Source organism: Meriones unguiculatus, chromosome 16 (assembly GCF_030254825.1).
Source record: "Meriones unguiculatus strain TT.TT164.6M chromosome 16, Bangor_MerUng_6.1, whole genome shotgun sequence".
Lineage (NCBI taxonomy): Eukaryota > Metazoa > Chordata > Mammalia > Rodentia > Muridae > Meriones > Meriones unguiculatus.
The window spans coordinates 17,680,007-17,705,100 of NC_083363.1; the positions used below are offsets into that span (position 1 = coordinate 17,680,007).

At 44.8% G+C, this 25,094-nt stretch overlaps 1 protein-coding gene across 4 annotated transcripts in view; it reads left to right on the plus strand.

Annotated features, from left to right (window-relative positions):
* The window catches only part of Arid5b (AT-rich interaction domain 5B), a 175,367-nt gene that overhangs the window by 129,154 nt on the left and 21,119 nt on the right, over positions 1-25,094 (plus strand). For 2 of the 4 annotated variants that reach the window (XM_021635248.2, XM_060369416.1), the window contains 4 exons: positions 5,411-5,523; positions 11,398-11,602; positions 13,500-13,552; positions 20,760-20,857. In XM_021635248.2, coding sequence (XP_021490923.1) covers positions 5,411-5,523; positions 11,398-11,602; positions 13,500-13,552; positions 20,760-20,857 — 469 coding nt within the window. Of the gene's footprint in view, positions 1-3,693; positions 3,970-5,410; positions 5,524-11,397; positions 11,603-13,499; positions 13,553-20,759; positions 20,858-25,094 lie in introns of those variants that run through there. The other 2 variants (XM_021635249.2, XM_060369415.1) reach the window with 2 other exon arrangements.

Genomic DNA, 25,094 nt, shown 5'->3' on the forward strand with positions numbered 1-25,094 from the left:
TGTTGGCTTGGTGGTAAAGCCGCGATGAGAGCTGAGAGCTTAGAGCTTTTAGGCTGTTTTTGTTTTTCCCCCAAGTATTTAAAAACTGGAATTCTGTAAGAGATTATCTGTGAAATGCCTTTCTTTTATTACGCCCATAAATTTGAGGAGTGGCTTTGATCAAGCGTTCTGCCATTCTTGGTTTCTAAATCTTTGACTCATACATTAATAACTAAAAACATTCATCCTATTTTTGCTAGACTGAAAGAGGAAGTTTCTAAATAGTTGAAAGGGAAACATTCAAAATAGAACACGGTAAATGATAAGTAAATTAGGGTAGATGTCTTTTTTTCTTTCTTTCTTTCTTTCTTTCTTTCTTTCTTTCTTTCTTTCTTTCTTTCTTTCTATTTTTTCCCCCAGAAAGAGCAATACCCCATTCTGAAAACTTGCCAGAGTATTTTAAGATTATTGTCTGGAAAAAAAAAAAATTTCCCAGTACCTCATTCTCCTCAGAGGAAAAGCATTACAGAAATGCGGCATATTATCAGGAATAAGGAGTATGCATAGAACAAAGTTGGCCATTGCCTAAGACTTCCATCAGTGGCTTTTGTTTTCTGGCTCATATTTAAAATATACATAACTGTAAAAATGCAATGAGTTAATGTTCCACTCACCTCTGTAGACACTGACACCCCCCCCCCCCACACACACACACAAACCAACGGGTCAACTCTTAGGAAAATGACGTTTGGTTTTTCCATTCCCCTATTTCCAGATCCTCCCAGCAAGTAAGACCCTAGAAGTAAGTACCTGTATTCACAAAGATCTTCTCTAAGGGATATATGTAGCTACCCCAGGGGAGGGGGGAGGCCTTCCACAAAATGGGAAGAATGGGTTCTCTAAAATCCAGCTTTTAGAACTGTTTGTCTCTGTTGTATTTCCAAGAGCATAAATGGTATTTTAAAAAAAAAAAATGATGGTCATGACAGAAAGAACAAAGCAGAGAAGGGGAAGGGGGAAAAAAAAAGCAATATCTAAGCCAAAAGCTGTGGCCTTGCCAGTAACTGGTTACATTCCCTTTGTTTTATTATTATTTTAAGAATCTAGGCTGAGCTGCGTTTCCCACACCTGAGCTGCCTGACCCCATAACTTGTCTGAACCTACAGCAAAGTGAATACACAGAAACGCCTACTTTTTTTTCTTTTTTTAAATAAACATACCCTTAAAAAAAAAAGAGAGAGTAACAACTGTTGTGCTCTGTGGTCAAGTAGACCGTATCCACTGATAAGAAAATGGAAAATGTTAACAAAAGAAAACAATGGCAAAATAGGAATTAGATGTCAGGGTGTCCTTAACGTGGAGGTAGTTGGCTTCCTAGGGGGTTCATCTCTGTAGAAATAGCAGTGACTGCTCAAACATGAGCAGGTATGAATTGGCAGAGGGAGGTGGACAAATGGACAACTGAAAAGAAAGAGGTTCTATTTGCTTGTACCAACCACAGAAACTTCTCACTCATAGGCCAGGAGCCCCTACTGTAGATGGGTTCAGGGGCGTAGTGCTTTGACTGGCCTAGCTCATTGAGCGGAAGCCGTGTTGCTGACTGCTAAGCCAAAACTGAAGGGGACCCTGCTCTCTGTGGGTCCATGAGAGAGGGGCTTTGTGCCCACCCAGCACACAGAAGCAGGTGACATTTGCATGTGTTTTGGTTTGGTGAAAGCTCATTGTGGGCTGCCTGTGTATTCAGCAAGTGAGGTGAAAGAATGAGCACACAGGTGTCAAAGAGAAAGAGGAGCCTGGGTAAACTGCAGTTGCCCAGGCAGCAATCCCATCGCCGACAATCAGTTGCATGATTTGATCTCTGCCTCAGTTTCCTGATCTGTAAGATGGGGAGAACCATGACAGTGCTGACCTCCTGGGTTTAGAGGGTATGGTTAGAGGACAGAGCCATGGCTGGCACTCAGAAAGTATCCTCTTTCTGTCTCCTCCCCTGAGGCATTCCCTGACATCAGAGGGCAGGGAATCTGATGGGGACCCCCAGTGTAGACGCTCTCTCTGTAATGTCTGGCTGGGGGTCTCTGTGTCTGTCTCCATCTGCTGCCCTAGCAAGCCTCTCTGATGCTACAGCGTCACTTGTTTTAGGTGGAACCGGAAGAGGAGCTTCAACCTGAGAGGTCATTCTTCCCCAAAGCGGGAACCCACTCCAGGTTGAGACTCTGGGATCTTGGTTTTGACACTAGATTTCCGGGAAGAAGTAAGTATAGTACCTAGGATGGTTGGAAGGGACGGGAATGTTTCTCCTGTGGGTGAATGAAATGCAAAGGACCCTCCACCCTGACCATCATGCCTCGGGGCATTCACTTTCCATCACTCCTCTAGAGAAAGATTTGTTCCTTTGCCTTGGAGGAAAATAGACAGAGCTGGAGAAGCATGATACCTCTTCTTCCTCCAGTGCTTCAGTCGCAAGCTCCACAGGAGGTCTTAGGAGTCGGAAAAAGTCTCCTGTTACATTACTGGGGTCACAATTTCTTCATGTCCCACCGACATGTGGTGCAAGGCTATGGTTAGCTCAAAGGTTTAACAACAGTCAGAAGCCCAAAACCTTGGGCTCCTCACTGTTGTCTCAGCGTGACCTCAAGCCACTAGCTTAGGTTGCTAGAGCATGGTCGGGTGTAAGGTCTAAAGGTTCCCAGGGTGACACTGTACTGAGGGATCCGGTTGACAGGCTCCACTTATGAGGATGTGAGGAATACGTGGGCATTTGTGTTTCTATTAGTCATCGGCTCATTCACCAAATTCAGGTTACACAACGCAACCCCCCCCCCCCCAATGCCATGCAGATGAGAGGTGACTCCAAAGGCCGCACCCTTAAAGATGATCTAGTCAGGTATAATATTGCCCTCCCAAAACCTTATAGCTCAAGTACTGCTATACAAAGAACACAATGAAAATGCTGAGAGACGGAGAGAGATCCTAGTTGGAAGTGATTTGCATATGCTGGGTTGACCCACCCAGTACCTAGAACATTCCAGCTCTTGATCAATTAAGAACCAAAGACTCCTCTTCAGGAAACTGTGTTTAGAGTTAGTTGTGTGATTAGTATGATAGTACCCTCTGTTCTAAATTTGTAGTTCTCAGAATCTGCTGGGACTCTGGGTTCTGAAAACAGCCCAAAAGGTGAAGGAAATCGGCCCAGTGTAAGGTTGGCTCTTATGGGTTCTCGAACCTTTTGCCTGGCTATTTAAAACATTGCTTTCAGTGAGAGCTCTGTCTTTAGACAGGGCCTTCGGGTTTTGAAAGCTTTTCTGGAAATAAGTGCCTTTTAGGTTTTTTAAGTGCTTTCCAAAAATGTGAGGAGGGGAAGGATGACAGTGACAAGTCTCGGAACAGAGGCCATATTGTTCTGTTTCTGCTTAGTACTGGTGGGATCTCTCCAACCCTGTCTGTTTCTGTCTGTTCATTGCTGGGCTATTATTTTGATAAGGGGACTTGAGAGCACACGTTACCCAAGCAGTCATTAAAGCCTCAGGCACTTTGGTCATTGTGGAAAAGCTTCCGAGCTACACAAAGTCCTCTAAACAAAACAGTCCACACCCTGGCTCCAGGCTGTGGACCGTGGCAAGTTCTCGGAACTGGGCTCGGAGCTCCCACCGAGGAGCCAGAGGTCAGGAGCCACCAAACAAGCTGGGCGTCCCAGCCAGGGAGGAGGAGAGAGAGAGAGCCGAGCCTTCCCTGCCAGTCTGGCAGCTCCCCCTAAGTGCTCGGAGCTCAGAGCCCATCCCACACACCCGTGCTAGTCACTGCTGTGTGTTTACATGAGTAATGGAGCGGCCGGGGGAGGGGAGCCGCGAGCGGCGCTCAGCCTCCTCGCTGCTAGGAAGCTGATATCCACACCAAGTCCGGACTTCCAGGGATGAGGCTGGGGAGCGGTCCCCTGCGGCAGCTTTCCTGAGCCCTGGCGTCAGGCAGGCAGAAGTGTGGCGACTGGAATGGGTGATGTCTATTTTCTCTCTTGCTTGCTTTTGCGTGTGACTTTACGTTTGGTAATTCAGGGCAGGTTTTCTGGGATGGACTTTGCGAAACCAGCGTTTTGAGGATCCGAGAATGAGATGGGAGCAGTAGTTTGGGAAGAGGAGCCTGAGCCTCCCCAAAGCTGCTGCTTAGCCCACACTCCCCACTTTGATTGTAAGGAGACAGTTTCCTTAACTGAGTTTCACTGACTGTAACACTCCTAACCACGGCAGAATAACAAACTAGTGAGAAGTCGTGTGTATGTAAATTGAGTCCAAAATGAAATGTCCTAAAGGCACCAGCTAACCGTGTGTGTATGTGTGTGTGTGTGTGTGTGTGTGTGTGTGTGTTAATATGAATAAGAATTAAGAGGCTTCCTGCTGTTCAGATATGATTTTGTTTCTTCATAACTGTCCTTCAAAGTAATAAAAATATGGGTGCTTTGAAAGCTCCAGAGAAGATTATTTTGGAGAAATGCATTTGTCTGGAGTTGGTTAATGGGGCAACTCAGTGAGCTGGTTGGATTTAGATTTTTTCAGGACTTGAGTAACTGATGAAGTTGAATGTGAGAGCTGGGGGGGGACAGTCAGGACACCCCATAAACAGCCCAAGTTCATTATCACCTGTGTCATTTGTAACTATGGCTTTAATAGGGTGCGCTCACGCACACACGCACAATCAGCCTCCACAGGAGTCAGGCTAATCCCGGTGTAAGCTTTGGAATTCATTTTAAATAACCCTCGAGATCTTCATAAAACTATATCGAGAAGGAAAAGAGAACACGCTGACTCAATGTCTTTGCCAGATTTGCTGAGATTTGAGACAGGCTGGCCACAATATTATTAGAAAATGAGTGTGATAGCAGCTCGATACTGTGAGCCCTTTCACTAAAGTACTCTCTCTCTCTCTCTCTCTCTCTCTCTCTCTCTCTCTCTCTCACTTCGATACGGTGATTTGAAAAAATACTGCCGTCTCTAAACTCTTCCCAAGAGTGATGTTTTCAGATGTCACTTTACTATGATGACATCACAGGCTGGCGTGTCATGTGGGTTTCTAAAACCAAGATACCAAACAAACAGGAGGAGTGATCTCCAAGTCTGGCCAGGGGTACTTCTATTCTGACAGCGTGCCCTCAAGGGAGGGAGGTGGAGTGGGGGGGGGGACTGCCAAGAGGGGGCGTGTGCATCTTCCTTAGTCTCATTTCATTTATGTTAATTAGACTCGGGAAAGCCGATAGTTTATCTTTGAGAGACTCGTACAGAAAGTTTATCATCCACCAAGGTCCCTTCAGAGTCAGAAGCATCCGTTGAGAGTTGGTGGCCGACGTGCGTGCGCGGCTCTGCTAGCCGAGCAGAGCAACTATAGTAAACCTCTGGGTCTTTTACTGAAAGACTTATGACGATTATTCTCCCTTCATTTTCAGCGCCAAATCTTAAAGGCAGACCTCGCAAAAAGAAAACATGTCCCCAGAGAAGAGATTCCTTCAGTGGCTCAAAGGATTCCAACAATAACTGTGATGGTAAAGCTATCAGCAAGGTACGGTTGGTCGGTCGTCCGCTGAGACGCCTCCTGATTGATGCTTCTTTTGATTTTTCCCTTTTGACCTCTCTGATACCTGGTGCCTTGGTGACCGTGTTCAGTTCAGGATCTGCCTTTGGCTTTCCGCAGCTCTTGGGGCTTTAGGCCACGATTCTCTAGTGGTTGGGGGGGGTGGGGAGAATCTGGCAGGCATTTTGATTAGTCAACAGAAAGACTTCCCACCTCCCCTCCCGGTTTGGCTTGTTGGGTAAAGGACATGATTAAGCACCCACGTCACTCTCAGGCTGAGATTTCATCCTAGATGACACAATGACATAGTTTACTCTGCTCGTATCAAAAAATAGACCAGCTGAACCATTCCGTCTCTGCGTGTACATGTCTAAATATGCTTCAGAGATTAACTGGAGATGAAATTAGAAGTGGGCTAGAATTAATCTCTTTTGGTCATGTCCTCCCCCACCCCCACCCCGTGCCAAGTCACCCCCAATTCATATTACAGTGAATTAGAGATACAGGGAAAACTGTTTGGATGCATGCACACAGAGGCGCATGTGCGTTTTAAAGAGCTCTCTGGATAGTAGAGTTTACTTTAGAGGCCTGCTGGCCCACTCTGAATGAGCATTCTTTGGAATCTTTGAAGTGTGTGCCTGAAGTATTTAGTGAAGTGTCACTTCATATTTTTAGACTTATCTTTTTGACTTCTGTGAGCCTGGGTCACATTTCCACATTCTGGCTCTCGCGAGTTTGCGTTTGGTGTTTGTTGTTCCTGGGCCAAAGACAGCTCTGATCCATCTAGATCAGAATCAAAGGTCGGATTGGAATTAGCAAGAGCATTTCCAGGTCCGAGTGCCAGAGCGCTGGGTGTGGGGCCATGTTGACTGTTGAGGAAGATTCCGACATAGAAAAAAGAATGGGTTGAGTTTCCTGTTGCTTGTACCATGTCCTTCATCCCCTCATGTCGAAGTAGACGCTGGACCTTTACATTTCATGTATCTTATCTCCAAGTATATGACTCTTAACACAAAGTTCTGAAGGCTCTTTGGTTAGGAATGTGTTGTGCTCCCAAGATGTCAAAGGTTATGTTGTTGTTCTTGGTTGTTTTAATTATTAAGCCAATCTACAGAAGAGTGTATTTTTTTTTTCAATTTTCTGGTGAAACTCAAGCCTACCATTCTATGCAGTTGCTTATGCCTTGCTCAGTTAACTCCTTCAAGCGAACACACGTGGATACCATGGCGGACATTTTCTCTCCAGATGAGCAACTTAGGAACCAACTACCTCAGGCCTTGGTTTCTATGTCCTTGAATGATGGCAGCGGGTCGATTCATTCCCTGAGATGCAGCCCAAGGGCCCTGTAAGGTAATACAGACGGAGCAAGGTTTTATGATGGTGGCATTCAACAGAGAATGCAGAGCCCGTGCCAAGTTTCTTCCAGAATATTCTAAATCTGAGCCCACCGGGACGAAGTGCCAATCCTTGTTATTTGGAGTTACTGCTAACGCTCGGGAATTACAAAACTGACACTGGGACTCGGAGAACAGAAACAATGGACTGTGGACCGAACACATGGACTGTGTTAAATGTTCACTGACTTATTCTCTTCATGAGGGATGACAACCAAGCCTGGGCTCTCCTTAACCCCCCTCCTGCTGCTCCCACTGAGAGTGGTCACTATGGGATATACCATCCTCCCAATGGCCGTACGCAGCTCCTGGCAACCAGTCAAGGGTCCTCGCTCCTTCTGGAGCCGTGGATTACAGTCTTGCCTCGGATAATTCTAGCGGTTCTGGAGAAACCCGCTAATTGGGAAAGAGTGGTGAGTGTACCTGCTGACACCCGTCTGGAGAACTCTGCAGGAGGAACAAGCCATACTGGGGACCCCGAGAGCCAATTGAAAAGGCATTTGGGTCTTAAAGTGGTCTTCCGCCATGAAATGTTGCAGTAAGGTTGCTGAGTCTATGGCCGTCTGCTTACTTCCAGAACCTGAACCGTATTTTATGTGACGATGAGCTGCTTGACCCTCAGAACTGTGTGTATTTTCAAAAGTACCTCGGACAGACCACTTCTAACTGTGGATAAATGTGAGCCCCCTGCAGCTGCGCTTGTAAAGCTTCCAAAATGGATGCAGCGGTTTTCCTGTGGTCGTGATGTCACCTTCAAAAGTTTTCACTCCCTTGGCGTTAACAGGACAGTGTCTTTGTAACACATTGTTTTCCTGGAGAGAGAACTCCATGGCATTCTGAAGACAGCGCATGTCTCAGGACGAAGAAGGAGAGCACCCAGGCCTGGGAGGGCATGATGAATAAGATTAGCTCCAATTCTGTCACTGGACGGGACCATTTACAGGACCATTTACAGCAACAGTTGATGCATGATCAACTGTACTAAAGAGGTCTTTCTTGGCTTAGATCTCTAGCGATAGAAAGTAAATGATTGTGTATGTGTGTGTGTTAAACATTTTCTAAAGACTAGACACGCAGCAGGTGGTTTCCACACTTAAAAGAGCATGAAAAGGCAAAGCATGCTCTGCTGCACGTCCTTCCATTATATCACATCCTTGACATTTCGTGTTGGAAGTGTGATGCCTGCATTGGTTTCAATGCCGTTCATCTCCTTCCGTCCTCAAAACCATCCCCAGGAATTATCACTCTTGCTTTACCAAGAAGCTCAAGTTGTTGGCCACGGTGGGATTAGAAGTATAGTCTGTTTGTTGCTGGTTCAGCCCCAGCTGGTTATCCGTGCTGATGGAGAGAGGAGTGATAACCCAGTTCTGTAGAAGAATGTGGTTATCCTCAAGTAGGCACACAGCTTCACTGGGAACATGAAATGTTGCTTCTCTAATTAGCATGCTGCCAATCACTCTGAAAACCCCAGAGCTCTCTGTGAGCTTGATAGGTATGTGGCACTCAGATCAGGACACTAACTGGCACCCCTAAAAGGTCATACTTTCTCAAGTTCAGCATGAGGACTAGCTGCTATTTCCATTTTCATGCTTGGATTACAGTAACTCAGCGGGGTAAAGTGCTCCTGAGAATGTTTTGAGTAAACGTGGGAAGAACATATAGATAATAATTTAACCGAGTCTTACCGGGAAACGGGAAGCTCCCGTGCACTGAGGAACGGTATGTGGAGCTAGCCTGAGATGCAAGCCGTCACTCACTTGTTACCTTCTGGGTGAGCATCCTTCATCCTCTTAGAGAAAGCCCTGGGATGCAGGATGGAGTTAAGCAGGTGGCAGCATGGTCTTCCTTGGAGCCTTTGTCATGAACAGAGAGGGCGAGCGCCTTCATCCCTGGTTTTCCACCCGAAGGGCTTTCCTTCCATTCTTACACATACACACAGAGGATTCAGCAGCTATCCATCTGCAGACCTCATAGCCCACCAGCCATGGTCCTAATAACAGAGGCAATCGGTCTGTTGGCACTGCAAGCTTAAGCCTCAGCCTGTTTTATACACAGCTCTTAGCGTGGCCCCCCCTGTACACAACTGAGGTTTGGAGGCAGGTAGACCTGAGTTCCACTCGTAGGTATTTGCACCTCAGCAGTCATGCACCAAGACTTCCAGCCTCAGTGAGCCTCGGTGTTTTTCTCCTATAAGATGTGGGTCTAAGCAGCTGCCTTTGTGCAGTGTCTGCGGACACTAACACAGCATATATGGAGCACACAGCGTCCTGTAGCTCAGTGCACACACTGTAAGCATCCCACGGGTATAATGTTTTTTTCTCTTGATTGGCTGAGTGCACAATGGAAGAAAAGAAACTCTTGAAACCTGAAAACCACCTCGTTTTGTTTTCTTTTCTTTCTTTTTTTTTTTTTTTTTTTTTTTTTTTTTTTTTACTGTGACCTGATAAATCATAGTTCTCAGCAGTAAATGTGTAGTGCCTGGAAATGAGATGTGCTTTTTAAATGAAAGTTTGTTTTGACTACTGGCTTAACATCTTTATTAGGTTCATCTTACGCACTTAAACACGTTACTCATTCTGCCTATGCCTCAGTTTCTACATTTTTATGACAATAATAGCCTACTTCATGAGAGCTGTGAACCTAAACTTTAGGGAGATAGCTCAGGTGCTTAAAATGCTTGCCCTCCAACCGTGAAGATCTCAGTTCAATCCAGAGAACACATGTTTAAAAAAAAAAAAAAAAGCTGGCGGTTGCATGTGCTTCTACCCCCCAGCAGAGGGGAGGCAGAGAGAGACAGGCAGGTCGTTGGGGCTTGCTGGCAAACCTACTAATGCCACCTAATCTGCAAGACCGGATCCCGGGAGAGAGTGAAATATGTCAGTGAGATCTCTAACAGCACTTGGGTACCAGTGTAAACAAGGAAGGGAAGACGGACAAAAAGTAGGATGCTTTTGTGAGTTCAGAGTCCAATAAATGATGAAATGTGTACGTTTAGACGCATCCACCTAAAACTTGCCAATGGAAGTTGACAATGGCGTAGCCACAGGGTGTCTGTCTTCTTACATTGTCGCAAAGTACAAAAGCTTGAGAATATTGTCCGTAAAAACTCCACATGGTAAAAACATGTTATCACCCTGTTTCCCCCAGCCCCTTAAAAATTAAAATCTCCTCTAGCGGCCCCACAGAGCTGCCCAGGAACTTTTCTTTTTGTGAAACCAGGCTGAAGAAATGAAGGCAGCATGCTCACTAGCGGAGCCCTCTCAGAAAGGATGTGCTCCCCTTCAGTAAATAAACAGAAACCTTTTCATGTGCTCAGGGCTCAGAAGGATCTGCGGAGGCTGAAAACTCTGAAACAGAACAGCGTAGAATCTGTGGGACATTTTTATTCACAATGTTCCCCGGCCCTTGCCCTCTTCCTGCCCGACGTCAGCCAGGAGATGTAAAGAATATTGGAATGTACACATTCCCCATGGGTGCATTTGAACTCTAAGTCTGACCCTTTGTACTTCCCCCTTTTACAATTAAAATAACTCAGCGACTTAGCGTTATATTTAACAACCATCAAAGGCCGCTGTACAACATGGCTGCGAGCAGGGAACATTAGGTTAGCCAAGCTCCAAAGCCTGCCGGTGGTGTGGATGGAAGAACCATGGAGCACCCTTCTCCATTTATGTCTTAGTTTTGGGGAGGGGCTCTCCATTTGTTCCACTTGGTGTTTTAGCTGTTCTCTACTCTTTCTTTTCTGGCAAGAGAACATTTCCTATTACATTCTAGGCTGACGGAAAAACCACCAAATCCTCATTAAAGAGTCTGTTTTTAGGTGTCCTGCTCAGGGTTATGTACGGACATCGCCCTCACATACACGTGACAATGACCTTGCTGGTGTTTCCCAGCATGAAAAGCTCTTCGAGGTATCTAGAAAGAGGAAGATAATAAATTTACACAAAGAAATAAATGTGCTTTGCTTTTCTGTATGATATATACAGTATTGGGCTAGTATTATGAAAGCAAGGTTTCATCAATGACATTAATGGTGGCACCCCTTGGGAAGATAAAATGTATCAGCAGGTAAAGCCATCATCCTGCCAGACGTCAACACTGTTTTCTGGTTTGACAGGAATGTACTGTTAAGTATACAGAGGGCACTGGTACAACCAGGCCAACTGTGGCCCTCTGGACACTTGTTTGTCAATAAAGTTTTATTGACATTCGGCCCCACCATTCATTTTCAGATCATACCCATGCTAGACTTGGGTACTTGCCATCAAGGCTGTAAGGCACAAAAGTCCACTGTGTTTCCTAGGTGGCCCTTTACAGAACTTTGTCCCTGTTATCTAGGACAGCTCTGACTCAAGGGTGTCTTCTGGTGACCCTACCTTGCTTCAGGGGAAAGTGTCACTTAGGTATGTCTTTGCAAGCCTTCCAAGGCTGGGCTTGATTTGATATACTGTTATTATTATTTTTCCAGGTGAAAGGGGAGGCCAGGTCGGCCTTGAGCAAGCCCAAGAATAACCACAATAACTGTAAAAAAGCCTCAAATGAAGAAAAGCCAAAGCTATCCATTGGCGAAGAGTGCAGGGCAGATGAACAAGCCTTCTTAGTGGCACTTTATAAATATATGAAAGAAAGAAAAACACCCATAGAGCGAATTCCCTACTTGGGTTTCAAGCAGAGTAAGTATACTTGTTTTTGTTTCTGAAATATCAGATTCTTTGAATTTCTAAGGGGAGGGAGTGGAAATTTTTTTTTCTTCTTCTCAACTAGTGAATATGTTGAAACCCTAATCTAGGCAGGGTGTTTTCTGTTTATAGTAGATCCACAAATTGTCCAAGCCAAGAATTTTCTCCCTGGCTCTTTCCGCTGCATTGTCGCCCTCTGGGACAATTGCAGAGATATTTATAGGCAGGAGTCCGAGGATGATGACTGGAAATAGACATGCTGAAAGCTCCTCATTTTCTGTTTTGTCAATCTGGAGTGTCTGTAACTCCTTTCTTATGAGATAATGATGATGATGTAGCCGTATCAGGCCCAGATGTTGCCTGTTCAGGCAGCTTCTAAAAGGAAGGCATTTAAAAGTGGACAAAACATCCACAATGGAAAAAAAAATTCCCTTAGTCCTAAAACTAGGTTTTGTTTTGTTTTTTTCCTGAGTTCATAGCAAACGTGAAATAAAAACTTGAAGAGAAGTCCCAGTTTGGTGCAACTTTGAGGTGGCTGTGCATCTAGGTGTCTTTGTGTAGGCTCAAGGAAACCCATAGCTTGAGCAGAATTCCATTGAAAAGGAAAAGAAAATCTAGATCCTGCCCCTGAGTTCACAGCCAAGTGTGTATCTTGCTCTGTCTGGATTTAGTGGTGCACACAGCCATGAGCCCCTCTGGCTTGAAATAGTATTTTCTCCAAATGCATCTTTCTAGATTAAAACCATGTGTCATTCTGATGAAGAAAGTCAAACCTGTATGTTTTACGTAACAATTTACATAGTTAATAGCAATTGGCACTGATTGCAAGAGAGCACTCACAGCCATTATAAACTTATATAACGACAGATGATTACAATGTTTGTCTGAAAACTGGCTGCTTGAAACAGAAGTAAAATCAATGTTCTGTGAAAAGCCCTGTCCCATTATCAACAATTCAGACGCGACCAAGGCCAAGGCAGGGCTCTTGATAGCCTTGAAACAGAACAAGGTTCAGTATGGCTTTGCAAACATGCTGGGTCAAAGAGCCTTTTGACTGTTTAATTCTCATTCTGTTCATTTCCCGTACCAAAGGATTACTTGAAGTCCAATATTCTCACATTCCAACGTATCCGGTACAAAGTGAACAACAACAACAAAAATCTCAATACTGATTGAGCCACACTGTTTGACAGCATAAACATGAAAACTTTATACAGAGGAAATTTTTTTTGTTTTGTTTTTGTTTTAACGTCACGCAGGTATCGCACAGGCATAGTTAGGGAGCTAATGGGCCCCTGACTCCATTTCTTTGTAAATGACTGTCTTCCCTTACTGTATGACTCACTCCTGGCATGTGACCTGCCTGTTTTCTCCTCACGTGCAAGCCACATGTTGGCAAAAATACAGCATGGTCCTTGCATATAGTCTCACTATCAAAACAGTCTCAGCAGGGTAATTGTGCACTAATGTGACTGTTTATTGATCACAGAGAAATCTTATCTGAAGGAGGTGTTACCATCCCTTCAAGGGCTTCTCTCTGAGAACTGAGCAAGTCCCACCCCTGTTCTGAATTCCCACGCACTCCCCAAGGCCCTTCCAGCATAGTGTCTTCCTTTGCAGATGATAACGAACAAAGCTGTGCCTCAAGTCCAACAGTCTCTGTAGGCTTGTGACCATATCTCTCAAGAAATATTTTTAAGTGCTAAGCGTAGTAAATCCCAAATGTGTCCCTCAGTTAAATTATTTCCTAGAAATTTAGCTCTCTGGGGTATGGTTGATTTTTGTTTCTTTCTCTTTCTCATTGAAAAAGCAAAACAAAATGTTTGAATTGACATTTCTTGGAAATGTGTTAATGCAATGCTTATCTAAATACTTATTGTCCCTCTAACAGTTAACCTTTGGACTATGTTTCAAGCTGCTCAAAAACTGGGAGGATATGAAACAGTAAGTGTTTAAGCAACTTAAATGAAATAATTTCACAACCTGACTCCCCCCAACACACACCACCCTCCACCACCCTGTCTTTGGCCAAAATGGAGGAAAATGAAAAGCAAGCCACCACTGGCTGCCTTCCCCAATGGCTCTTACACATTGGGGGGGTTTATTGGGCCACTTTTGGAAACGGTCCCAATTAGTTCCAGGTTTGGCAAAACTGTAAACTTGTCGTAAAAACTACAAGTGGAAAACATATGTAACTCTCCCCTGTCAGGGAAATTAGTTGGGTCTGTAATTTTTTCCCATGTTGAGAAAGGGCTATTATTGTACGACAAGCCAAGATTGCATAAAAGAAATCTCCCTTGGCAACCTACCTGACATCTGTTCATGTCTAGTACGGGGAACGTATTAAAGGCTTTCAGAAGTGATCAGGATTGGCCATTAAGGAATAGAATACAGCAGAGCCTCCTCCCATTCTAGGGCAAAGAAGCTTTATTAGACAAGGGTCACTGCTACATAAACAGGAAGTTATCAAATTTATTCAGAACAGGCTCTGACATTCTTTATCAGCTAATTCTAACTGACAGGAGTGGTTATTTTTAGCCCACGGGAAAATTTGGATGGCCATGGATTTTTACAGCATGTATTTCTGAGCCAATAAAATATTAGAGAGACAAAGAGATTAAGATCTTGAAATACGGGGGGGAAAAGATCTGCATTAACATAGCACAGAGAGACGACATCTGTAATAAAATTAATTGACATAGGAAGATGGCGTCACTGGGAATGTTTTTTCTCCCACACGATGATCAGATTAAGTTGTGCAGTTCCTCTGGCAATTGAGTGGGAAATTATTTCTTTTCTTCCTTTAAGAAGTAATCCGAGAGACCTCTGTACTGTATAAAATGACAGCAACAGACACAAAGTCAAGAAAATGATATTTATTTTTACTCCGAACCAGTGGTTCTTGCCATATAATGCATTCTGTTCCACAAACTAATAGAATGGTTTGATGTCAGAGACCGGGCACAGGAAAACATAGGAAGTGCTCTTTCAGTCAGATAATCTGGTATTTACCATCTGCTAGGCATTTGGACTAGAAAAGTGTTTGATGCAAGTCTGTGAACTTATAAACTGCCTAACGTATGGGGGCGTATGTATTTATAAAGAAACTTAGCACACGAACACATGTAAAATATTCATTTCATAGATGCAAGTTTACTTGAAAGCTTTGTTTTATGAAAGTACCCCATGCAAAAATAAATAAAATTTTTAGCTTAGCTCAACATGCAACATGTTGATGGATCAGAATATGGACTCCCTGCCACAGTTACAGCTCACGGTTCTGCAAAATCTTGAGCTAATTATAGCTCTGCTCTGTGTGAAAAGATGAAAACTTAGTCTCCTGAGCTTAGGAATCAGCCTCGGCCTAGACCTGTAAGCTGACCTCTCAACATGAAGAATACAAGGCTGCACGTTGATGAACTGTGACCATGCTTGTAGCTCAGATCCTTATGCCCAGGTAGCATGTGTGGGAGACGCAGAGATATGCAGACTCCGATTGGTATCCTCCCCCCATCTACTTATGAACAGAATTTTAAAAGAAATTCTCCTCCCTCCCTCTCTTCCTAGCTTCCTGCTTCCTATGACCTAGTTGGCACCTAACTTTTTTCTACCATCCTACATCTATGCTTTTGGCCTTCCAAGGTACATGGTACATTTTTTTTTTCATGGGAGTATTTTGACTGGTGAAACTTAGGTGCTCAATGAGGATTCAGTTTTGTTGTCCGGAACATTCTAGACCGTTAGTCTCCCCTCAGCTCAAGAACAGCACACTGTTTCTGATAAGTATTTTTCTTTTCGTTCTGTGAGCAGTCTGCATGCATCCAAGAGACATTTCCACTTTGAGTAAGGAAGTCGCAGCACCTTGACACATTAGGTTTGTTTATTTTTATTTTTTTTTTCTTTCCTGACTTGGCCTTTGTATGGAAAAGAATCCTTGCTGTGCTCCAGTTCATGTCCTCAGTTATACAAACAAGGAAACTGAGACCACCATGGTGGTCTTCAGATTCTAGCTTGCTGGCAATCTCCACTATCATAGTCCTCATATCATAGCTTGCTGACAGTCCCATCATGGTATTCTTCAGATTCTTTCTTGCCGGCAGTCCCCGGTACCATTATCCCTGTCTCCGTAGTATTATAGGTAAGAGGAAAGAGACTTATAAAGCACTGACTCTTGTGCCTCCTGCCCCTGGCAGTTTCTCACATATCTAGAATATTTTCTTCATGGTAGGAGTGACTTGGGGAGAATTCTTTTGTTGATGTTGTCTTTCGGTCCTTGCCAGGTATAGTACTGTCCCCGATGAAACTTGGCTTCAGTGATGCCCCCGTCAAAGTCAACTATCAGACTGGAAAGTTGACCTCAAGTTACTTGTTTGTTGGTTTGTTTGTTTTACATCGTGGCTTAAGAATGCAGGCAAGTGTAGTACTGACATACTTCCCTAGCCCCTCAGCCCTCAGGTTATTATCCTGCGTGCATGCCGGGACACTAAAACAAACAGTTACAACCTGAGATTATGTCTGGTTCTTGAAGGGAAAAAAAAATATGTAAGGATTTAGCAGAAAGTTTTAAATAGATAAATAGTGCAAATACTAGATGTGTAAATACTAGATAATATAAATACTCAGGACCGATCCAAAACTCAAGCGTCAGGTTTATAGATGTGCTATTGTGTGGCTGGCTAAACGCGGCCCTCTGGATTCCCCTCTGGTTATGGACAAGAGCATCTTAACTGGCTTGTTTTTGTTTGTGGTTATAAACTATTCCAAACCTTCCGGTTTGAATTGTGGATTATGGATTATTTCAGTTCGGTTCTTCATGATCCTCCAATTGAAATTTAAAGAAAAAAAGTAGCAGAAGTTTCCTTTTAAGTCTGCAGTGTTGACTGATGACTGAACAGTTATCTCCATGTTTCTGGCCTTTCCTGGAAATCCATCACGTGTCTCTCCACGTTTAGGTTTAGAGATCATAAATGTATCTAGCAGATCGGAGTCCCTAAAACATCCGAGTGTTTTGATTGGTTGCTAGAAACGGCTCGCTCTTTGCAGGCTTCTACCCAGACAATCTTCTCCCCAGTCATTCCTTTCCAGTCACATTAGTCCATAGATCCCCCTGTAAGCAGCAGAGAAGGATAGGGCTTTGCACCTGAGCTGGGGTCCTTCCTGTGTGCCCTGGGGAAGCAGTTACAGCTAACGGGGTGTCTGAGGCATGAGGGCGCACGTCAGCCATAGTTTATTAAGATAATTTCACTTGGCCGACCACCCGAAAGCCCATCACTTTCTGAGAGAAAGTGGTGTTAGCACAATGGGTGTCGAGAAAAGGCTATTGAGGAATAGACTATGGTACCATCAGTGTACTGCGTCCGAGCCCCTTCCCTTCCCACTGATGAGGCGGCGCCATGATGTTTTCACCTGGGAGTAGTCACTTGCCTTCCTACAGGATTATGCTTTGACATCAGGCCCTGTTTCTGACATCAGTTTGAAGACATGATTCTAACCCTAGCATTCTGGACACACAAAGCCTGTGGCTTACTTCAGAAAAGGTCTAGGCCAAAGATGATGTCATGTAGTTTTGAACGGCTTCAGTTCCTGGAGTACTACCAGGAATTAAAAAAAAAAAGAAAGAAAGTCATCTTCCTTGAATTCAGCTTGCCCTCAAGGTGTCCAGACACCACTCATGCTTCCCAGGCAGCCTGAGCAGCGCTAGGTGCCAGCAGGAGCTTCTCTTGACTTTGTTTTGACTTCCCGTTCTTATACCACGGGAAAAACTCATGTCCACAAGAGCCTTTGATGCCCTCCACTTTGCTAGACCCCTCAGATACCAGCATGATTTCATCCCGAGACCTAAAATGCAGAGCAATTAAAGATGCCAAGGTTTAGGCCCTAAGAAGTGGCTATCCTAAGGTTGTGTGTGTATGACACATTAGGCGTCATTCCTTAGGTGTCCTCCAGCTTTATTTTTTTTTAAAGAGAATATCATTTCTTTACTCTTCCACAATCTCATACATGTAAACAGTGTATCATAACGTATCCATCCACAACTCCACACTCCCGCTTCCCGCAGGCGCTTCCCACAGGCCTTTCCTCCCTACTTCTCTTCTTCTCTTTTGTACTGTATTTTGGTTTTATTTGCTTTGTTTCACGGCTGGCGGATTTTGTCCTGTAACTTGCTGAGTGCGGTGAGCTGTCTGCTGAGATGCTAGCTGATGGGGTCGGCTTCATCCTCAACTGGTCTTGTACAGGAACCAGAGCTGCCACGAGCTCATGAGTGAATGCAACGGCTGCATGATGTCAAGATGGTAGGCTGTTTGTCCTTGAGCGTTCTGGGGGATCTTGCTGTTGCTTTGTTTTTGAGACAAGGTCTCTCATTAGACTGGCTGGCCAGTGAGCCCCCAGAGAGTCACCCATCTCTACATCCCCAGTGAGGGAGTTCCAAGTTTTTCCTGTGGAAGTTCTGGAGATGGAACGTGGGTCCTCTTGCTTATGAGCAAGTGTTTTACTGACCGAGCTATGTCTCTGAACACTCTCCCCAAATGTTTTTGAAGCAACGGGATAGTTTCATCAATGAAACTCTCAGACGAATGGCAGCGTGGAGAACTCATTTTCGTACACCTCCAAAACGTCCTCTGGGTTCTAAAGGTCGCTTCGGACACTCTGTGCTTGAAAGCCACGATCGCACGTGTGTCCCGAATTTAACGGGCATGGTGCACTTTTCGGAGTTGCTTTGGTTGTACCTACGCTAGGGAGAGAAGGGATTCTCAGTTGTCTTCGGAGTGAGGTTGTCAAATGTACCCAGATTGGCTCTTGCATTTGAGTGTAGCCTGCTCAGTTCTGACCCTTCGTGATGGTATGGGGTCATGTTGCCCATTAGGTTAGGAACCTTGAAAGCCTTATCTGGCCCTGCTCTCATCTTTTCTCTGCCCTCCTCCCCTTTCCACCTCCATCACTCTCACTATCCGATGCTGTCCTAAGATGGCTTGACGTGTAGGTAGATGTTCCGAATCCCCAGCATTTTAAATGAGTTTCTTGAGGGAGTGACAGGGAAATACAGCCCATGACTCCATAGTGAACATAGCATAATCCCATTGGTCCATTGTATCAAGAGAGATGAAGGGTCAGCACAGACAGAGTCATTTAACTTCAGAATGTGAGAGAGCGAAAAATCAGAAAGCACTGTTAACGTTATGCTTAGATTCTTGATGGCCCAAACCCAAAGGCTGAGAACTCAGGAAGAGCTTTCATCCTCAGCATGGGCTGTGTTTTCAGGTCATTCTGCTGTGATGTAGCTTTGATAACTGTACAAAGGCATCAGCTCTTGGTCCATACAGAAGGCAACTGTATGGATCTGGGTTTATTACTGTTGTGCATCCTTAGATCAGCAGTGAGTCCTTGCTGAACCTCAGTCCCTTCACCTACAGTTGGGTTCCCAATGCTGTCTCATGAGATACAGGAAGATTCAACAGAAGTGCTAACTGTGCATTACGAAATGGAAAATGCACTTTGCACTGATAACCGGAGTGAGGACTGCTTCTGAAGCACTTACAGGGATGCACTTAGGCTGTGGTCCTTCTGTGCACCGTATGCCCTCTCCTTATCTAAATGAGGACCTAACAGAGGGATGTCTAAAGGTGCCTTAGTATCAGGTGTTTTTGAGGAAAGAAATTGTGCCTTTTGTGTGTGTATGCCTAATAATAGATGAGCCCAAGCTTGTATCATTTACCAACTGGATGGAGATTACAATTATATAATTACGTGTTTGAAATGTCATTAAGAGAAGCTTGAGTCTTAACCAGGCTACACACGTAAGGATTTTGCATCATTGTCTCTGCTGGCATGCGTAACAGGTGGCTTTGTATATTGAAACCAACTGACTAAGATTATCCATGAGAAACTGAACAGCGTAAGAGTCCACATTGTCTGGAGGCCTTACTTGGGTCTATAACGGGGTTTAAGGAGAAAAAGGATCTCTTTTATTAAAAATGGGAAAGGCGCCGTTTTGCCACCGACTCCTCTCCTTAGATCAGAACTGCTAGCACACCCAGGTTTACCTCCACTGATGCTTGTGTGCCCTATAAAGTCCACTGACAACGAACGCTGTGGTGTTTTTAAAGTGAAGCCATCTACCCTGATCGTTTTAAATACCACTGGAACCTTCCCAACACCTGTCCTCCACAAATACAGTAAGAACATCCTCCCTAAACTGTTTAGAAATGCCCTCACAAGTGTCAGAACTTGTCCTGTCTTCCTCCCCTTCCAAAGGAATACTAGACGTGCCGGGTGTGGTGGGTGAGCTGTGCGGCCTCCCTTCTCCTCAAATAAGCAATGGCCAGGTCTTGGCATCTGTTATTCTGCAGAACTTTAATCTATGCGAGAAAGTATAATGTAGAAATAAAAATAAGAGGAGACGTGGCTGTGCGGGGCAGGCTGTTGCTTTCTGTCTTTCTTTCTGTCTTATTTTACTCTCTCGACTCAATAACAGACACAGTGAACATCTCACCTTTGGAATTCGATTCATACTCCATTTTCCTGCTCAATGTGAATAAAAACAAACAGATTTGGTAGACAGGCCTTCAGGTCCAGGCTTTGTTTTAGTGATGAGAGAAGGCTCAGCTGACTGTAAATTCTTGTACTGGTTTGATCACTTAATCTATAGGGTCAGTTTATCAGTTTTAGAGTAGGAAGCACATCGTATGTTTCAAAGGACAAGAAGGTGCATAAACACGTTTGAGGAAAAAGGATATATTTTTCCAGTAGTGTGGCTGGCCACCCACCTCCACCGGCTCCAGGCAGCCGGTGTCAACCGTGATCCATACAAGCTGGTGGACTTGAAAGGGGACTTTGTCTTATATTGTATCACATAACACGAAAGGAACAGGGTGTGTGTTTGGGACGTTGGGGGCAAACAGCTGTATGAACAGCTAGGGAACCTCAGATGAAGTTAGCCAAGGGGGACAGACAGCACCAAAGGTCGGGAGCCATCTTATCGTTCAGTGAGCGAGCCTGTGTTAAAGCTGTTATCGCCCCCTTAAGCTCACTGGAGCCTCTGTCTCTGGGTGTCCAGGACAGTTTGCTCTCCTCTGAATGTTGCATAGAGATGAGCCTAGTGCTGCGGCCCTCTCACGATGCTAGATTGAATCTCTCGTTGCCGTCTTTCCAGATAACAGCCCGCCGTCAGTGGAAACATATTTATGACGAGTTAGGCGGTAACCCCGGCAGCACCAGCGCCGCCACCTGTACCCGCAGACACTACGAAAGGTAAGAGGCCGTTTCCTGCAGAATCCTTGCTGGGGTCCAACCGCACTAGCTAGAAGACGATTCTGGATAAAGTCGAGATAGAGGAAATCCAAAGGACCTCTGGGAAGACAGAAAATACCCCCTCTTCCTCCCCCTCCCCCAGCATTCTCCTTTACATACCATGTTCTCTGGTTACCCAGACTAAAATTAGACGTGCCGCCTTTACTTAGGTTTTGTCTTGTGGCCACCTGTCTGGCAGTGCCCTTCCCCCAACCAGAGTGGCTCGCTAGGGACATTCTCAGGAGGCTCATTTACCAGGAGATCTTTTGGCTCCTGGAAAACAAAGATGGGAAATGTTATCATTGAGGTTAATGTGTGACTGAGCACTGGAAACCAGGCGCTTCTCACAACAGCACTGTCCCAGATAACGTCTGTGTGGGGGCTGTTTTTTTATTTTTTTCCCCCATACCTCATTATCATTTTTTCACTTTATAGACATGCTTTCTTTCAGTAAAGGAACTCTCAGACCAAATTCTGCGTGGCTTGGTTTTCTAATAACAGCTGCCTAGCTCAGAAAAGTATTGATGATATAACCCTGGGTAAGGCCCTGTGGACAAGAATCGTGTCTCGTCCTGTCCAGTCCCACCCTTACCCCTTCCCGTGCGTGCTCCCGACCCCATCCCTGCTTTGCACTCAGGACCACGTGCCTACACTGCTGAGGGATGGCAGTAAATTCATGAGTGATATTTACTCCGTGCTTTCTCAAGTCAACCTTTAATGGTTGGGTTGTACCAGCTTCCTTACAGCTAGTACTGGCCTGTAGAAGTGGGGAGGGGTTAAGTAATATGTGTGCATATTATCTGTGTGTGTGAAGAAATGAGCACACGTGTGCAGAGCTGGTGTGAAAGGCATAGGCCAACTCAGAACTGTTCCTCTGTTGCTCTTAGTTTCCTTTCTTGTCGCTGTGGTAAAACAGCCCGACAAAAGGACATAAGTGAGAAAAAGAGTGACTGGCTAGTCAAGTACCGTGACTTCAAATCCAGAGCTAGGGAATTCAAAAAGAAAGGAGAGAAGAGAGGGAGAGAGAGAGATTGTGTGTGTGTGTGTGTGTGCGCTTGCGTGTGTGCAAGCAAGCTTGTGTTTTAATAGTGCTCATGAATACACTGAAGTCAAGACACACCTAGTTAGCAGAACCCGGCAGTTAACATGCTGGTAAGAAAGTTAAAGTGCTAATAGCCAATTTACTGGTTGCTTTTCTTATAGTCTAATACCAATCCAACTTTAACCTACATCCATGGAACCCACTGTGGGTCATACATAGCATCCTTCACAACTCCACTTGACATGGGCATCATTGAAGTTCAAGGGTGTGTTTCTCCGCATCTCATTTTTAACTCCGTGGCCAGTTAACCAAAGTTAGAGTGCTTGTTTTAGAATATTTGAAGTAAACTGAGTTGGGCTTAGTACCTCATGATCATTTCTCATGCTGTATCCCCAAGAGGCTGCCCTGGCCCTGTGGTAATCTAGAAAGATTCTTAAGTATCAATAATAGGTGTTCAAATTACTGTCCTTGGCAGCACTTTTTAAAATATATAAATGTGACTGTGATTTCTCTCGGTACTTAACATCAAAGCCCACACATTCTTGCTACCCACTGTCCTGGGCAGCTGATCCCCAGTACAATGTCTCCCCTGGTGAGGGCTCTGCCCACAGTGCTGAAGGCTACTGTAACCTACTTATCGTGGGCTTAGGAGCCTCTAATCAAATCATGCCATTAGAAACATAAAAATACACTTTCTCCTCTTCAAAAGTTCTCGGCACCTGGACCATTCATCTTAAAAGGACCCGACGATGAATAAAATTGGCAAAAGGAGTCAGTCATATAGCTGCAGCTAGCTCACCTTCTTGAAAAGTGAGCACAATAATTAAGTGAATCCTACAAAGCATCACATGCTTAAAAATAGGTAGGAATGGGGATGGAGAGAAGGACTGAGTGTGTGTGTGTGTGTGTGTGTGTGTGTGTGTGTGTGTGTGTGTGTGTTTCATTGTTCTTTAATGATATTCATGGGTATTTTGCCTCATACATGTGTGGAGGAGTTTTCAGAGGCCAGAAGATGGCATTTGATCCCCTATAACTGGAGTTATGGACAGTAAAAAGTTACCATGTGGGTCCTGGGAATTAAACTCAGGTCCTCTGGAAGAGCAGCTGGTGCTCTCAAATGCTGAGCTGTGTCTCCAGCCCCTGGATGTGTGTTACTCAGGAGGTTTTGTCGGTAACACGGTCTTTAATGTAATGCCCAGATACTTCTGATGTACTTCATTTAATGAGTTTCTTTTTCTAAAAGTAGAAGATTCCCAAATGATGTAAAGCTGTCATATCAGAAAGCCCTAGCAACTACAACATATTAGGAAAGGTTTTTTCAATTTTCTTTTTTATTCTGAATCTGTAGGGTCAGACTAGACCTTCTGTTTTGGTCTCCCCATGGGTGACATTTTTCGAGAGGCGTAATACATTCTTCCAGTTCTAGAACTTTTTTGGTCAGCGTTTGAGTTAGGGCACAGTGAGTAGACTGAAAAGTTTTCAGGGCAGAGAATTCACTGTAGGGGACATCATCAGCAGTGGGTCGTGGCTTCAGCAGTAGGAGATGGCTTCAGGTGATGATATGAAACACTAAGGAAGACCAGAGATGATCCCTGCAGGCTCCCTGGGGTGGGACCAGAGAGAAACGCTGGCTCTACCCTCACATTTCAGGAGAGTGCCTGAAAGGGTTGGAATTAGAAAGAACCACTCCAACCAAGAGCAGCACTGAAGTTTGACCCCAGGGCAGAGCTCTCAGGAGCTGGTCAAGACTGGCCATGCCCATGGGCTTCTGGGACTGTGGGAGGAAACCAGCCTCTAGAATCAATGGCTCTGCTGTTGTTCTCAGGGTGACGCTGACAGGGACATCTAGGAAGGCGAGAAGAGGTCTCTTCCTCTTTACCCTTTTTCCCAGGATCCTCTATTTGCAGTACCCCAGCTGGAAGATAGTTGACAGAAGGGACATGCCGTTTGTTTATGTTTCTGTATCACAGTGCCAGCTAGCGTAGCACTGAATGGGAGAGTTGGAGTTGAAAGTCAGTAGTCCAGAGACACATGGGATCCCTACCACACAGAAAGGTCTGACCTGTGTCAGAGTGTGCGGAGCCCGAAGGCCAGGGGAGTTCTGCACTGATTGCAAGCCTTTGGCCTGTCTTCAACAATTGGTTTTTGCTCTCTAGACTGCTGTGGCCTTCTGATCAGTTACAAAAAAAAAATGCTATGAACAATTAGTAGTTGGAAATCTTTAGCTACCAATATTTGAAAATCATGGTTGTCATTGTTATTTTAATGCAGACTATGCATATATTAATACCACTCTCTTTTAAACTAATCATGATTGCACTGGTTAGTTTGAGGCAACTTGACGTAAGTTAGGTATCCTCAAGGAGGGGTGTTGGACCTCTTTTGAGTAATTGTCTTCAGTAGATTGCCCGTGGGCAGATCTGTGTGGCATTTTCTTTATTACTAACTGATATGGAGGGCCCAGGCCACAGGGGCTGCCCACCCCAGGAAGGAGGGCCCGGGTGATATAAAAAAGGTAAAGGAGCAAGCTGGACAGAACAAGCCAGGAAGCCACATTCCTCTGTGCCTCTGCTTTAGTTTCCGCTTCCGAGTTCCTGCCTTGAGTTCCTGCCATGGCTTCCCTGATGATTAACTATGATTGGAATGTTCAAGGCAAATAAACCCTTTCCTCCCCAAGTTGCTTTTGGCCATGTTTTTGTCACAACAATAGAAAGTAAACTAGGACAATGCCCTTTAAGAAACCACCAGTGATCCCGTGGGCCATAGTTGGAAAAGAGGCTTGGACAGAGTTCTTTGAGTGTCTGCTCTTTCTCTGGTTCCCCCAGAGGGCAGGAGGCATGATGGGTTGAGGGTTTAGGCTCTGACCAAAGAAGAGGCCAGCCTCTTGCTAAAGCCATACCACCAGGTCCATTCATTCTCGTCAGTCCCAGGTTGTGTGACCACAGTGAAAATGGTTGGCTGTTTGAGAGAGAAGAGCCACCATTTTCAAGAACTCTCAGGAAGATGATAGAGTTCAGAACTTTAGGGTGAATTCTTAAAAGCCTTCCAGAGCTGCATCAGAACTACTGATACCCTTCTCTGCTGCTGCCACTTCCTCCCCTTTCTTGCATGTGTGTGTGTGTGTGTGTGTGCATACATGCACATGCAAGTTTGTGT